Source organism: Neofelis nebulosa, chromosome 6 (assembly GCF_028018385.1).
Source record: "Neofelis nebulosa isolate mNeoNeb1 chromosome 6, mNeoNeb1.pri, whole genome shotgun sequence".
NCBI lineage: Eukaryota > Metazoa > Chordata > Mammalia > Carnivora > Felidae > Neofelis > Neofelis nebulosa.
This window is the reverse complement of record NC_080787.1, coordinates 46,317,744-46,330,147: the sequence shown is the minus strand read 5'-3', so window position 1 is coordinate 46,330,147 and position 12,404 is coordinate 46,317,744. Positions and strand designations below refer to the sequence as shown.

The 12,404-nt window shown below is 39.4% G+C and overlaps 1 protein-coding gene across 4 annotated transcripts in view; it reads left to right on the top strand.

The window, feature by feature from the left end:
- Nucleotides 1-12,404, top strand: part of SUPT3H (SPT3 homolog, SAGA and STAGA complex component) — a 546,620-nt gene that overhangs the window by 423,924 nt on the left and 110,292 nt on the right. For all 4 annotated transcript variants that reach the window (XM_058736123.1, XM_058736125.1, XM_058736124.1 and 1 more), the window contains exon 7: nt 11,556-11,631. In XM_058736123.1, the coding sequence (XP_058592106.1) occupies nt 11,556-11,631 (76 nt within the window). The remainder of the gene's footprint in view (nt 1-11,555; nt 11,632-12,404) is intronic.

Here is a 12,404-nt window from a genome sequence, read left to right as displayed (position 1 = left end):
AGTGTTCAGGCTGCTTGAAATACTGAATCCAAGTACAAACAGGGCTGCTTTAGGAGAGAAGTCCCTCCCTCTAGTACTTTTTTCAAAGATTTTGAAAGCACAGTTACTTCCGAGATGATTTCTGGTTTTGTTTCTTTTTTAAATTCATTGGGTAGACATTTTAAAGATAAAAATGGGAAATAGACCTTAATTTTCTGAACGTGTAGACATTCCTGCTTTTTCCTGTTAACCATTTAGAAATTTTCATTTATTACATTGGAAACAAAAGCAATTTCAATAGCTATGATTACTGAATGGCATTGTAGCCATATTTAGTCAAGTCCATTGCTGGCTTTTTTTTTTTTTTTTTCAGTGATTAAAACTTGGCATACTCAGGAAATCATTTTCTTTCTTTGTTTTGTGTTAACTCGTGCTTTCAGCCAGATCAGTCTCTGTGGCAGACTTCTATTGATGAACTTGTTCATTTCTGACTCATGAAAACAACTCAGCCAGTTATGAGAAAAGAAACTTCAGCTGTAAAATGATTAAGGGCATTCTCTGTAAGGAATAAACAATTTAATTTGGTTTGTTTTGTTTCTAATCTTAACTCAGATGGTACCCAGTGGTAAAAGCCTATTTTTCCTCTATAATATAGTCCCTTGAGAATTTTCCATAGATGGGTGACTTCATTTCTTCACTGGTGCATAATGTAAGAGATCCCATTATTCATCTTTTCATCATTTCATCTTTCTCCTTTATGAATTTTTAAAACATGGCGTGATTCAGATTTACTGTTAAAACATGTTTTTTTGCTGTCCCCCTTTATTTCAGAGTTTGTTTACAGCAGTATTTTTCTTCAATGGAAGATTCCTAAATGAATAATTTGACCATCTTGCTAAGCTACCTTCTCAGTTAGAATGATTAAGGTTTACTATGTGAATTGCCAATTTTTAAAATATCTTCTGAACTGAGAGCTGAGGAGTATCAACATAAATTATAGATAATGAAGAGTTTATTTTTTTGTATCTAGATTTTTTTTATATTTTATTTATTTTTTATTAAATATACTTTATTGACAAATTGGTTTCCATACAACACCCGGTGCTCATCCCAACAGGTGCCCTCCTCAATGCCCGTCACCCACTTTCCCCTCTCCTCCCACCCCCCATCAACCCCCAGTTTGTTCTCAGTATTTAAGTCTCTTATGGTTTGCCTCCCTCCCTCTCTGTAACTTTTTTTTTCCCCCTTCCCTTCCTCCATGGTCTTCTGTTAAGTTTCTCAGGATCCACATATGAGTGAAAACATATGGTATCTGTCTTTTTCTGCCTGACTTATTTCACTTAGCATAATACCCTCCAGTTCCATCCACATTGCTACAAATGGCATGATTTCATTCTTTCACATTGCCAAGTAATATTCCATGTGTATATACAAACCACATCTTCTTTATCCATTTGTCAGTTGATGGACATTTAGGCTCTTTCCATAATTTGGCTCTTGTGGAAAGTGCTGCTATAAACATTGGGGTACATGTGCCCCTATGCATCAGCACTCCTGTATCCCTTGGGTAAATTCCTAGCAGTGCTGTTTCTGGGTCATAGGGTAGTTCTATTTTTAATTTTTTTTTTTTTAATGTTTTTTTTTTTATTTATTTTTGGGACAGAGAGAGACAGAGCATGAACGGGGGAGGGGCAGAGAGAGAGGGAGACACAGAATCGGAAACAGGCTCCAGGCTCCGAGCCATCAGCCCAGAGCCTGACGCGGGGCTCGAACTCACGGACCGCGAGATCGTGACCTGGCTGAAGTCGGACGCTTAACCGACTGCGCCACCCAGGCGCCCCAACTATTTTTAATTTTTTGAGGAACCTCCACACTGTTTTCCAGAGTGACCTCACCAGTTTGCATTCCCACCAACAGTGCAAGAGGACTTTAAATTGGTTGTTCTGATCCATCACTGAGGCAGGTAGTTCTGCTGCTCCTAAGTGTTTCTGGCAGCAATAGTGTGGCTTGGGATAGGGAGGAGGGTTCTTTTGGGAGGTGAGGGTGGGGCCTATCGCACTGGGTCAGGAGGGCTAGAAGTAGCAGCCTGTGTTGTGATCTGTATTTTGGGAGCACTCTTTCTTTCATATATGCCTCTCAGATAAACCTGTCATTTTTGCCACAGTCCATGATATGAAAACCAAAGAGGGATTTGATAGAAATGACACAACACAATTCCATTTTTAAAAGATCACTCTGACCGATGCGTGGGGATTAATTGTTCATTCAGTATCATGGTCCTCCTAGGAATCTCGTGTCTGAAATGGCCTCAGTTCTAAAACCAGATATAGAAGCACAGTGCTTGTTCCTTGAAAGGCAGATACAATAGGAGAGCACAGATTTCTGCAATTTTTATTTCATTGAGGAATATCTTTCAGAAGACAAGGAAAATTGGAAGACTGTGCATCCGCTTCCCTCGCCTCTATCAAAGTATCTCTGCTTTCAGCAGTTTCATTTGTGAGGATTCATAGGAAAAAGAGCGTAGACTTTGGAGTAAGACAGACCTGGTTTGAGATTGTAGCAACCTTATTTGATGTGCAGTCTTAGACAAGTTACCTAACATCTGAGCCATAGCTTCTTCATTTTAAAAATAATCATATCTGCCCATTGAGATTATTGGAAGAATTAAAAGATATAATGTTAATGACCAAGCACAGCACATGACACGTAGCAGGGAGGCAACCAATGGTAGGTCTTCTTCCTCTTAGACCAGTGGTTCTCAGTTGGGTGTGATGTTGCCCTGTAGGGGACATTTGGCAATATTTGGAGATATCTTGGTTTTCATAACCCAAGAAGTATCAGGCAGAAGCTGTTGGCATCTAGTGGGTAAAAGTCAGGAATTCCCTAAACATCCTACAGTGCACAGGACAGTCCCCACAGCACAGAATCATTCAACCCGAAATGTCAGTAGTGCCAGGACTGAGAAACCTTGCCTTAGAGATATTAACCTTTCCATATATAGACTGTAGGAAGAATATATATGTATATATGTATGTATATATATGCATATGTATGTATATATATGCATATGTATATGCATATATATATGTATATATATGCGTATATATGTATACATATATATACGTATACATATATATATTCAATTCCACCAATGTTTATGAAACACCTACTCTGTATCCAACTCATTGGGGGGTTAGCAGTGAGTGAAATAGGCATAATCTCTGCCATTGAGGAGCTTTGTATTCTAGTTGAGAAACAGATAAGCCACAAATACATCTATCATTGTGGCAGATGATAAATAGTAAGAGTTATGAAGAAAAATGAAGCCAGGCAATAGAGAGTACCCTGCCAGGAGCTGCTGTTTTATATATAGTGGTCATCAACAGCTTCTCTAAGAAGGGGGCCTGTGAACAGAGACCCAAAGAAATGAGTGGCAAGCCAATGATGTGGGGTGAAGATAGAGCAGGGGTGTCGCAAATGCACAGGCTCCTGGATGGGAATATGTTTGTCGTTTTCGGGAAACAGCGGATAGGCCAGTGGGCTGGAATGTGGAGTAAGTGAGGAGGAGAGTGATAGGAAATGAGACCAGACAGGTAATAGGGAACAAGACTGTGTAGGGATATGCAGGCCATTCTGAGAATTTTGAGTTTCATTCTGGGGGGGATGAGACACCACTGGCAGTTTTAATCATAAATGGCATGACCCGATTTTCATCTTTTAAAGGATCACACTGGCTGTTGTGTGGCGAATGAACTGGCAGGGGTTGGGAAGGACGAGTGGGAGCAGGAAGACCCATTAGGAGATTATTGCAGTAATCCAGGGGAGATGATGATAATGACCGCTTGGACCAGAATAGTAGCAGCGAAGTGGAAAGTGGTGAAAAGTGGTTTATTCCAGATATATGTTAATGGTAGAGCTATGGAACTTAGAATTAATGGATGAAGTAACACAAGGTAAAAATTTTATTTTCACATGCAAAAATCCTTATCAAAAAAACGTGGATGTATCATATAGTAGCAACAAAGGGAGATTCCAAGCAGGGCCCTTCCTTGTTCTGTTAGAGTTCCACGTATCCTTGAAGAGGATGAGAGCCATGTTGCACTGACAGGCTTCCTCCTTCACAGGATTTTATTTTAAAGGTGCCAAACTTTCCCACTGTGTAAGCGAAGCCAGCCTCCATTCGAAATGTGCATTGGACTGCTTGAGAATTTGATCTTGCTAAATGAAAATGGAAAGGTCTACAGCTCCAGCTCAAGGTTAAAGAGAAAATATGAACTACGTTTTGTTCAACAGTGGCTTTACATGCACATTTTCCAGGCAGTGTCGTTAAAGTTTAGCTAAATAGCCGAAATATTTAACTATATCCTTCTATATTTGCTAGACTCTAAAGCCGTGTCGACTCATCTGCATAGTACATAAACCGATGAGAATTTTTAGGAATGTTCTTCAGGATACCTAAAGAGCTTGTATGTATTCATTTAGTATGTTCACTTTTGGATGTACAGCCACATAAAAGCCACAAAAAAGGGCTACAGCATCCTCAATCAGGAAAACAAAGAAGAGGTTAGTCTTCTTCTGTTCCTTCAAAGAACTAGTTTGGGCAGAAACTCACATAGCTTTTTATATTATTTGCCAACTTAGTTATTACAGAGCATGTTTATAGTTTCGGGGGAAACATTAGTAAGAATTAGTCCTAACACTGCATGAGGATTTACAGCTAAACGTGGAATTGTGTGGTTGTGTGCCACTAAGTTATTGGGAAAAAAATACGTCTCTTAGCACACGTTTTAGCCCAGGATAGGAAATAATATATCGTGTGTAATTTTCCTCACTACTAGCTTAATAAATTCAGATTTAAAAATTGTAAACATTCAACTGATTTTAAAAGCACTATTTAAATAACAACTGTATTTTCCTTATAACCAGTTCATGCTCATTCTAGATAGTTTAGAATATACAGAAAAGAAAAAACTGTGGTCACATTAATTAATGTATCTAGACCCATACAGTATAAACGCCCCTAAAAATTCAATATTTTGAAACAACTCTATTATGAACTACTGTGACAAATATCCTTTTGTGTATTTCTCAATCACTGATGCTTTGTACTCACTGGGAATTACTCACTTATTTTTAGCTCAAAATCCCTTTTAAGTCCCTTGAACGTTCTCCTAAGTCTATAGCTACTTCTTTAAGAAACTTCTCGTGATTATTGTAATATATTCTTAATACCTTAGGCACACAAAATTGATGTATTATGAAAATCACGCAGGGAGAACAAGTTAGCACCAATGGAACATTTCATTTTTCAGGCTATGAAATAGAAAATACATTGTATTTGTATTCAGTTGTATAATTCAGAGACAATCAGGATTTTGAGTTGGCTCCCTAATTAATTCAGTAACATTCTCCTTTCTCCCTCTTGCTCACACTCACTCTGTGAGAACATATATCCAAACCTATGCTGTTTCTCTGTGATTTTCTGCCTCTTGAATAACTGCTTTGATTATTTTTGTGTGTGTGGACATTTACTTCATGACCCCCAGTAGGCCAAGCAAAGTTAACTGAAGAGGAATTTCTTTACATTTAAATTCTCTTCGTTTTTAAAAATGTTTTTTCTTACTGTCATTCACCTAAGGAAAAGTTAAAACAATACTGAAATGTGTGACTGAAAAAGTAAAACTTACCGGCAATGCTACCCCCAGGGATAAATACTACGAAAATATAATGTATGTGCTTCCAGACGTTTGCACACGTGTGTGTGTTTTAATCATAAACGGGATCAAGATACGTGCAATTCAGTTTTCAGCTTGCTTTTTTCAGTGAATAATAAATACGTTCTCGCAGCCACAACCTTTGAGGGGAAACAAAAATAGAGCACATAGAAAGTGCAGGGGTGTAATACTGTCTAGAAGCACAGATGTTCCAGGAGAGAGATCAGTGTGACCTGGGAGCTTTTGGGAAAACTTCCTAGGGAAGGTGGTGCCCACGCGGAAGGGGAAGGAGCTAAATGCCCTGTGGAAGAGGGGGGAGATGGACAGCACAGTCATGGCGGAGGCGCACGGGACAGCAACATGGCGGATGTGACAAAGGGTGACCTGACTACCACAAAGGTGTTAGGTTTTAGTGAGGACATTGCCTGCCTATAAAGACCGAACCAGATTGTGGCTGTATTTGGAAGCCCAGCATTTGGGCTTAAATTTGATGCAGTGAGTGATCTGCTGAGAGCCATTGTTTGAGTTTATGAGGCAGAAGCAGGAAAGCGGTGTGGGGATAGAGGAGGGCCTGCTATGGTAAGGTCTTGCTATGTGCCAAGGCCTTTGCTCCATGTTTTTATTTGTAGTTGCTGTACCCAGATGGGTTGGGAGAGTTAAAATATTTGGGAGGAACCAGCCAGGAATGAGTTGCAGTACTCTAGGCCCAAAATGGTGAGCTTTGCACTTGGGTGCAGAGGTAAGGAAAATCTACCAGGTAAACCCTTTAACCTTCCTGAACCTCCGCTTCTCTATCTAGAGTGAGTGGGGGATATGGCATCTGAGTTTCTTCAGCATTCTGTGGTGTTTACTGATCTATTCATGTCATTCTGCAGATGAACCACAACATACATGAACACGCATACACACCCCACAATCTGCATGTTTTCACATTGCTGGATTCTACTGCCCGCCGTGCCATTTGCGGTTTTCAAATTCAGCAACCAATTCCTGTTTAACATGAGGTAGTTGGTAGTGGCTATTGGCACTTCGCCTTTTCCATGCAGGAAGGACTTTGAGTTTCAATGGTAAGACTTCTAAGAGTAATCAAAGTTAAGATTTTTTTAAAAATCCAAGGTGGAAGTGAGAGCAGATAAACTTTCATCTTGGTTTCAGAGTTATGCTCTGTGATTCTGTATCGCTGGAGAAAGATAAATGTCATGTGTCTTGAGAAGCCGCCAAGAGATATGCCAGCACATAGTTTCTCTAACCTTTGTGGATGCTTCAGTGAAAGCATGCGGAGAATTTAAATGAAACTGTATGCTGCGTAAGTAATCCAGCCGCATACCTCAAACTGGTATAGACAGGGGCAAATGGTGATCGTCACTGCTGAAAATATTTTTCCAGGACACAAGCAGTCGCATGTTCATTGAAATGAGAGCTCCTCACTGAAAATTTAAATTAACAAATGTATACTCAGGGCCTGCTTTGTTAAGGTAGTGAACAAGCAAACGAATCCTACTGGCTACTGCATCTGTAGGGATATCTGCTTCCCTGTTTTCATTTAGGTAGGACCCAAGAAAATGAGTTCATCTGGCATGGAATTCTGCCTTCTGAGTTTGTTTGACAATAGCCAGAAAAGGCTGTTAACTTCTTGGTAGTGAAATGAATGACGATTAGCGTAACTATGCTCTCTTACCTTTTTAAAGAGCCATTCCAATGAAATTTTAGAATATTGTTGCGTGCTTGGAAAAGGTTCGGAATAATTCTTCCAAAAGTGATTTTTCCATGTATGCCCCTCTGTGGGAATATTTTGCTAGATTGTGGTACTGGTAAGGTCTAATTTCTTAAAAAGCCTCTAGTATGTACCATAAACCAAGGACTGGGTAGAATTGACAGATAAGTAGAAAACAAATTGGACTTGTAGATACAAGAGCATGACTAATCCACAGATGACCTTATGTCCATGTGGCAGTCTGAGATCAGGAGCACATTGTGTAATTTGAGAATATCCAGGATGAATAAAAGCTGTGATTAACCTGCCATGATTGTTCAGTGATATACCTCACAGGAGGATGTCTAGGACCCAAGTTTTACTTACTAGCTTTATCAACTCTATGCTTAAAAAGCTGGTTTTTTTTTTTACTTCTCTAAAAAAAGATTGTTTTTTACTCTCTAGAGCTCAGTATCCTCAACTGAAAAATGGAGATTTTACAACGGTTTATTTTAAAGGTTATTGTGCTGCTCTCTGTACAGAATAAGCATTGTTTTTTCTGATCACGCTGTTCTACAGGGCTTATGATTTTCCCTCTTGCATCTTTTCCGGAGATTCCCTCCAGTACCAGGAATAGAAGAGGACTGTCAGTGTGCACTCAAAGCGTGGATTGCAATGGGTGATCTGAATAGAGGCAGAAGGGCAAGTGGAATGAGAACATTACAGAAAATTGGAGCCAGCTTATTTAATAAGTTGGCCAATGTCTCGATTTTTTTTATGGGACCTTGGCTTTAAAAAGCCATCTACCCTCTCTGGAATTTGGACAGCTTGATTACAAATATTAACAGTTCCTGATTTTAGATCAGGCAACAAGGATTTATATGCATTTCTTTTGCCTCCATCCATCCATCCATCCATCCATCCGCCTGCCCACCCATGCAGCTAGCCAGTGACGTTTACTGGGATCCAGGTAAATCCAAGCTGAGCACTGACCAATGCTGAGATTAGAGAAGTAAAACATAGTTAACTATCTTTAAAGAACACAGAGTCTATGAGGGTTAGATATTTACCACCTTTCCTGATTTTAAGGTGACAGTGTATAGACCAGAGATAATATAATCAGATGTGAGAGATTTGGACCCTTTTATAAGGCCACATTTGTCCCTTTCTTTCAGTTTATTTGAAATAACTCATGGGGAAGAGAGAGGAGTAGACAAAAATTAGCGTGATGAGCATATCTGAATCATCCTCAGCATCCTGGACTGCCAGTCAGTGTCTCTGATTTCATTTTGAGCTCACTTGACCATTCTGTGAATAGCACACATGCGTTGTGTCACGTAACATTCAGGGACATTCATTGGTTTTAGTACAACTGCTTCCCACCCTCTTTCGTGTCACGGCACACGTTAGAAAGTGATCGTTTTATGCCACACTGCGGTAAATGGACAAGGCAGCTTACAACCAGATACCGGCCTGGGGGTTCTGCTGCCTCAGCCCCCTGCACATTTAGAAGGTTGAGGGGAAAACAGGATGTCTGCACACCTGTGATGTGTTTGCAGCACACCTGTGCACTATCAGGTTCATTACAGTTTGAACACTCTGCACTTGATTATCCCCGGGTTATGCCTTCTTTGCTGACCCAGGACCTTATTTAATTGTATTTGGGCATGAGCACTTTGAGCACATTACTAATGGTGGCCACATGATATGGGTTAGTAAGGGAATGTATAGCCTTTAGAGGATTCCAAAGAAAAATATTGGAATAACACCATTACTGTAGGTTGGAGACAACTTCTCATAATGAAAATAGGCTGGCTCCGGAATTGGCAGTCCAGGCCTGCAGTACTAACTTGATGACCTTTGACAAATCACTTCTCTCTGAGCCTCAATTTCCTTCTCTTTAAGATGAGGGGGTTTGAACAAGGTGAACTTGAAGTCATCCTCCAGCTCTGATATGCCATGGTTTTGTAGTGCCTGTGCATCTTTGCTATTAAGTCAGCTGCTCTTTCCTGAGCATGTGCTGTATGCTGGGCACTTGGTCGGTGGCTTCCTGCTCACCGCCAAGGGCCAGCTTCATGGGGCTCTAAAGCTTCAGTGCTAGAGGAATTGAAAGCAAACTTAAGATACTTGATGAAGAAAAGACAATAGACCGTGAATCAGGTGTCCGAAAGGAATCGACGCTAGCTGTAATAATTGGAAGTCCTCCGGTGTCTTTTAAATGTAGCTCGGGATCTCACATCAAATGCCTGGCTTGATTAAAGCCCACAACCCTGGAAGCCTGAGCCCCTTAGGATGAGTGTTCCTAACTTCCGTTTCCAGGAATACATATTCAGATGCTTGATGATCCACCACGCAAACATCTATAGAGACACCAAATCTTAATTGTCCAGCTCGGTGGAAGAAAAGTTAGGGTTAAGAATCCCATCAGGAATTTTCTTTTTCCATTATTTATCTAAGTCCTTTCTGTTTAGCATGTGTTGGGTGGATGAAGCTGCCCAGCTGGAGAGCAGCAGAGAAGACATACAGGAATGCGTAGATAATCAAGGACTAGCCACATCATGGAGATGATGGTCATTTGCCCTGATCGTAGGCTAAAACGGTAGCATTTGTTCATTTCACGGAGGTTTCATTGTTTAATTGTCACCGTCAGAAATTCTCTCGGAGCTAGAAATACAAATGTATAGTCAGACACTGACAGCGTTATGCCTTAGAACCTTTTTTTTAATAAACACCTTATATTCAAAATTCTCCCTTATTTCCTACTGTCCATTAGCAAACATTTACTGAGTCATGTGTCAGGTACGCTAAAAAGGACAAAACCAAATCAGGCATTCACATATCAAAAAATACTTCTAAGTATTGAAAAATTCACCCAATAATACATCCTTAAGGAAACATAATGTTTCAGATATGCACTGCACATAATGTACATAATGTGTGGATGCTATTTATTAATACATGTTCAAAAAGGATACTTGAACCTAGAGGGTAAATAAAGAAGTCTGGGTTTATGTCAGCACGTATATGTGTTTGTATGTATGGGGTCAGGAGAGATTAGGAAGGAAAGAAGAGAGAGAAAGAAAAGAAAAAGAGAAGCAAGGGGGAAAAAAGTCAGTGGTCTTAGAACCACAGGAGCTGGTGAATTTTACCTTAACTCCCACCACCCCATCTGTCTTTTCTGCATGGAGCAGCATTAGTACACGATTATTCGTTCCATCAACAGATACATCATCAGAATTCAGTTGACCACTACCCAAATCAAACAAAATGAAAAAACAATAATTTCAGTTCAAAAAAATATATAAAAACATCCAGACGTTAGCAGTGGTACTTATGTACTCCCAACCGTGATAAAGAAAACTTGCTGAGAGCCCTTCCAAAGCAGAAAAAAATTAAAATCTCAGGGAATTTTTTTCCTTTACTGGCCAGAATCTCATTCCAAGAAGTACCAGCCTGTCTCATTTCAAAATGCTTCCCTTGCCAAGGAAGCGGAAGCGGTCATATTCTTTCCCACCGAACTATGGGTGAATTATAATTATCCTACCTCTTGTGGGACAATGAAGCAGCAAACATCTGCTATACTGAATCAAAAACCCACGAATGAAACGCTACCAAACTGTGAATCATACCTGGACTCAGATTAAAGGTTTTGTGTTGTGTTTACCTTTTTCTTTATTTTCTTTGCAGTTTAAAATATGGATTTGTTAGCTCTGGCTCTGTGTTCTGAGGGAAACTATATGGATTCCATTCATTGACTCCAATTTTAACATTGCAAATCCCCAGCTCTATGGCAATAGTTGGGCAATAATGATTAACAGTTTTTCTGTTTGATTTGTTATCATCTTGTCATGGTTTTTCCTTAGATGGATGGTGATTAAGAAAATTTAGAAGTACACAATCTAAGAAGTAAGATTCTTCAGGGTTTTTTCCTTCGGCTATAATGACAATAACAGAGGAGAAGAAAATGGTATTTTAAACTTCCAAAAGACACAAGCTTCAAAACTACAGTTAACATAATTTTATGTATCATGATATTTATGGTAGTGCTAAACTGTTTACTTAAAGTCAAGAAAGAAAAATGGAATTTCATTTCTGCGTTTTAGCCAAGAAAACATAGACAGTGGTCTACTTGCCCTGAAACATTGTTTGTGTGTCTCTTTATCTGTTAGAGAGCAGAAAGGCAAACTCGAATTATGGATTCGGCTCAATATGCAGAATTCTGTGAAAGTCGACAATTAAGTTTCTGTAAGTAAATGTTTAATTTTGCTTCATTACATGTTTAAGAGATTATGTGTTACAGATATACTAAAGTATGACGCAATCTCCGTTCCTTAGAAATTGGTGAATTTAATATATGCATAGTTATAACTATTACAGAAACAACCCCTGCATTGTAGGGGAGTCTATAAAAGGTTTTACCCCACTCTACTATTTTGTAATTAATAGTCTTAAGAGGTTTTAAAGGGTGCTGGTAATATACAGAGAGCCATGTTAATTATTCACATTACTTTTAGTCAGAAAAATTCCAGTTTCTCTAACGTTCCCACTTTAATTTCTTTTCCAGTTTCTTAGTCATATTTACACTAGTATTGCTGATTGTACTTGACCCACAATGGACTGGAGTAGCACAGTCATGACATTTAAGAGCCCCCAATATTAATAAATACCAGGCTTTCCATTTATTTATGCATACTCTTATTACCCCAAAGGAACGTATCAATAGTCTCTTCCATTTTTGTGTGTAACCCCCTGCTGTAACAGGCATTCAGTGTGAGCCAAATTCATTAGTCCATGCTCTCGTAACACTAATAACCTAGTGATAAATTAAGTACTGTCCCGTCATTGCACACAAGCTTACTAAAAGTACAGAAAGGCTCGTGATACATAGCGGGCTCAATTGTGCAGCAGACATCCTCACCACAACAGTTCCATGACTAAGACTCTCGGGGGAAAGGTCAAAGAGTAAGTGTGATGAAAAGTCCAGTTAAAAATCTGACAGAAGAGCACATGACCCTGGT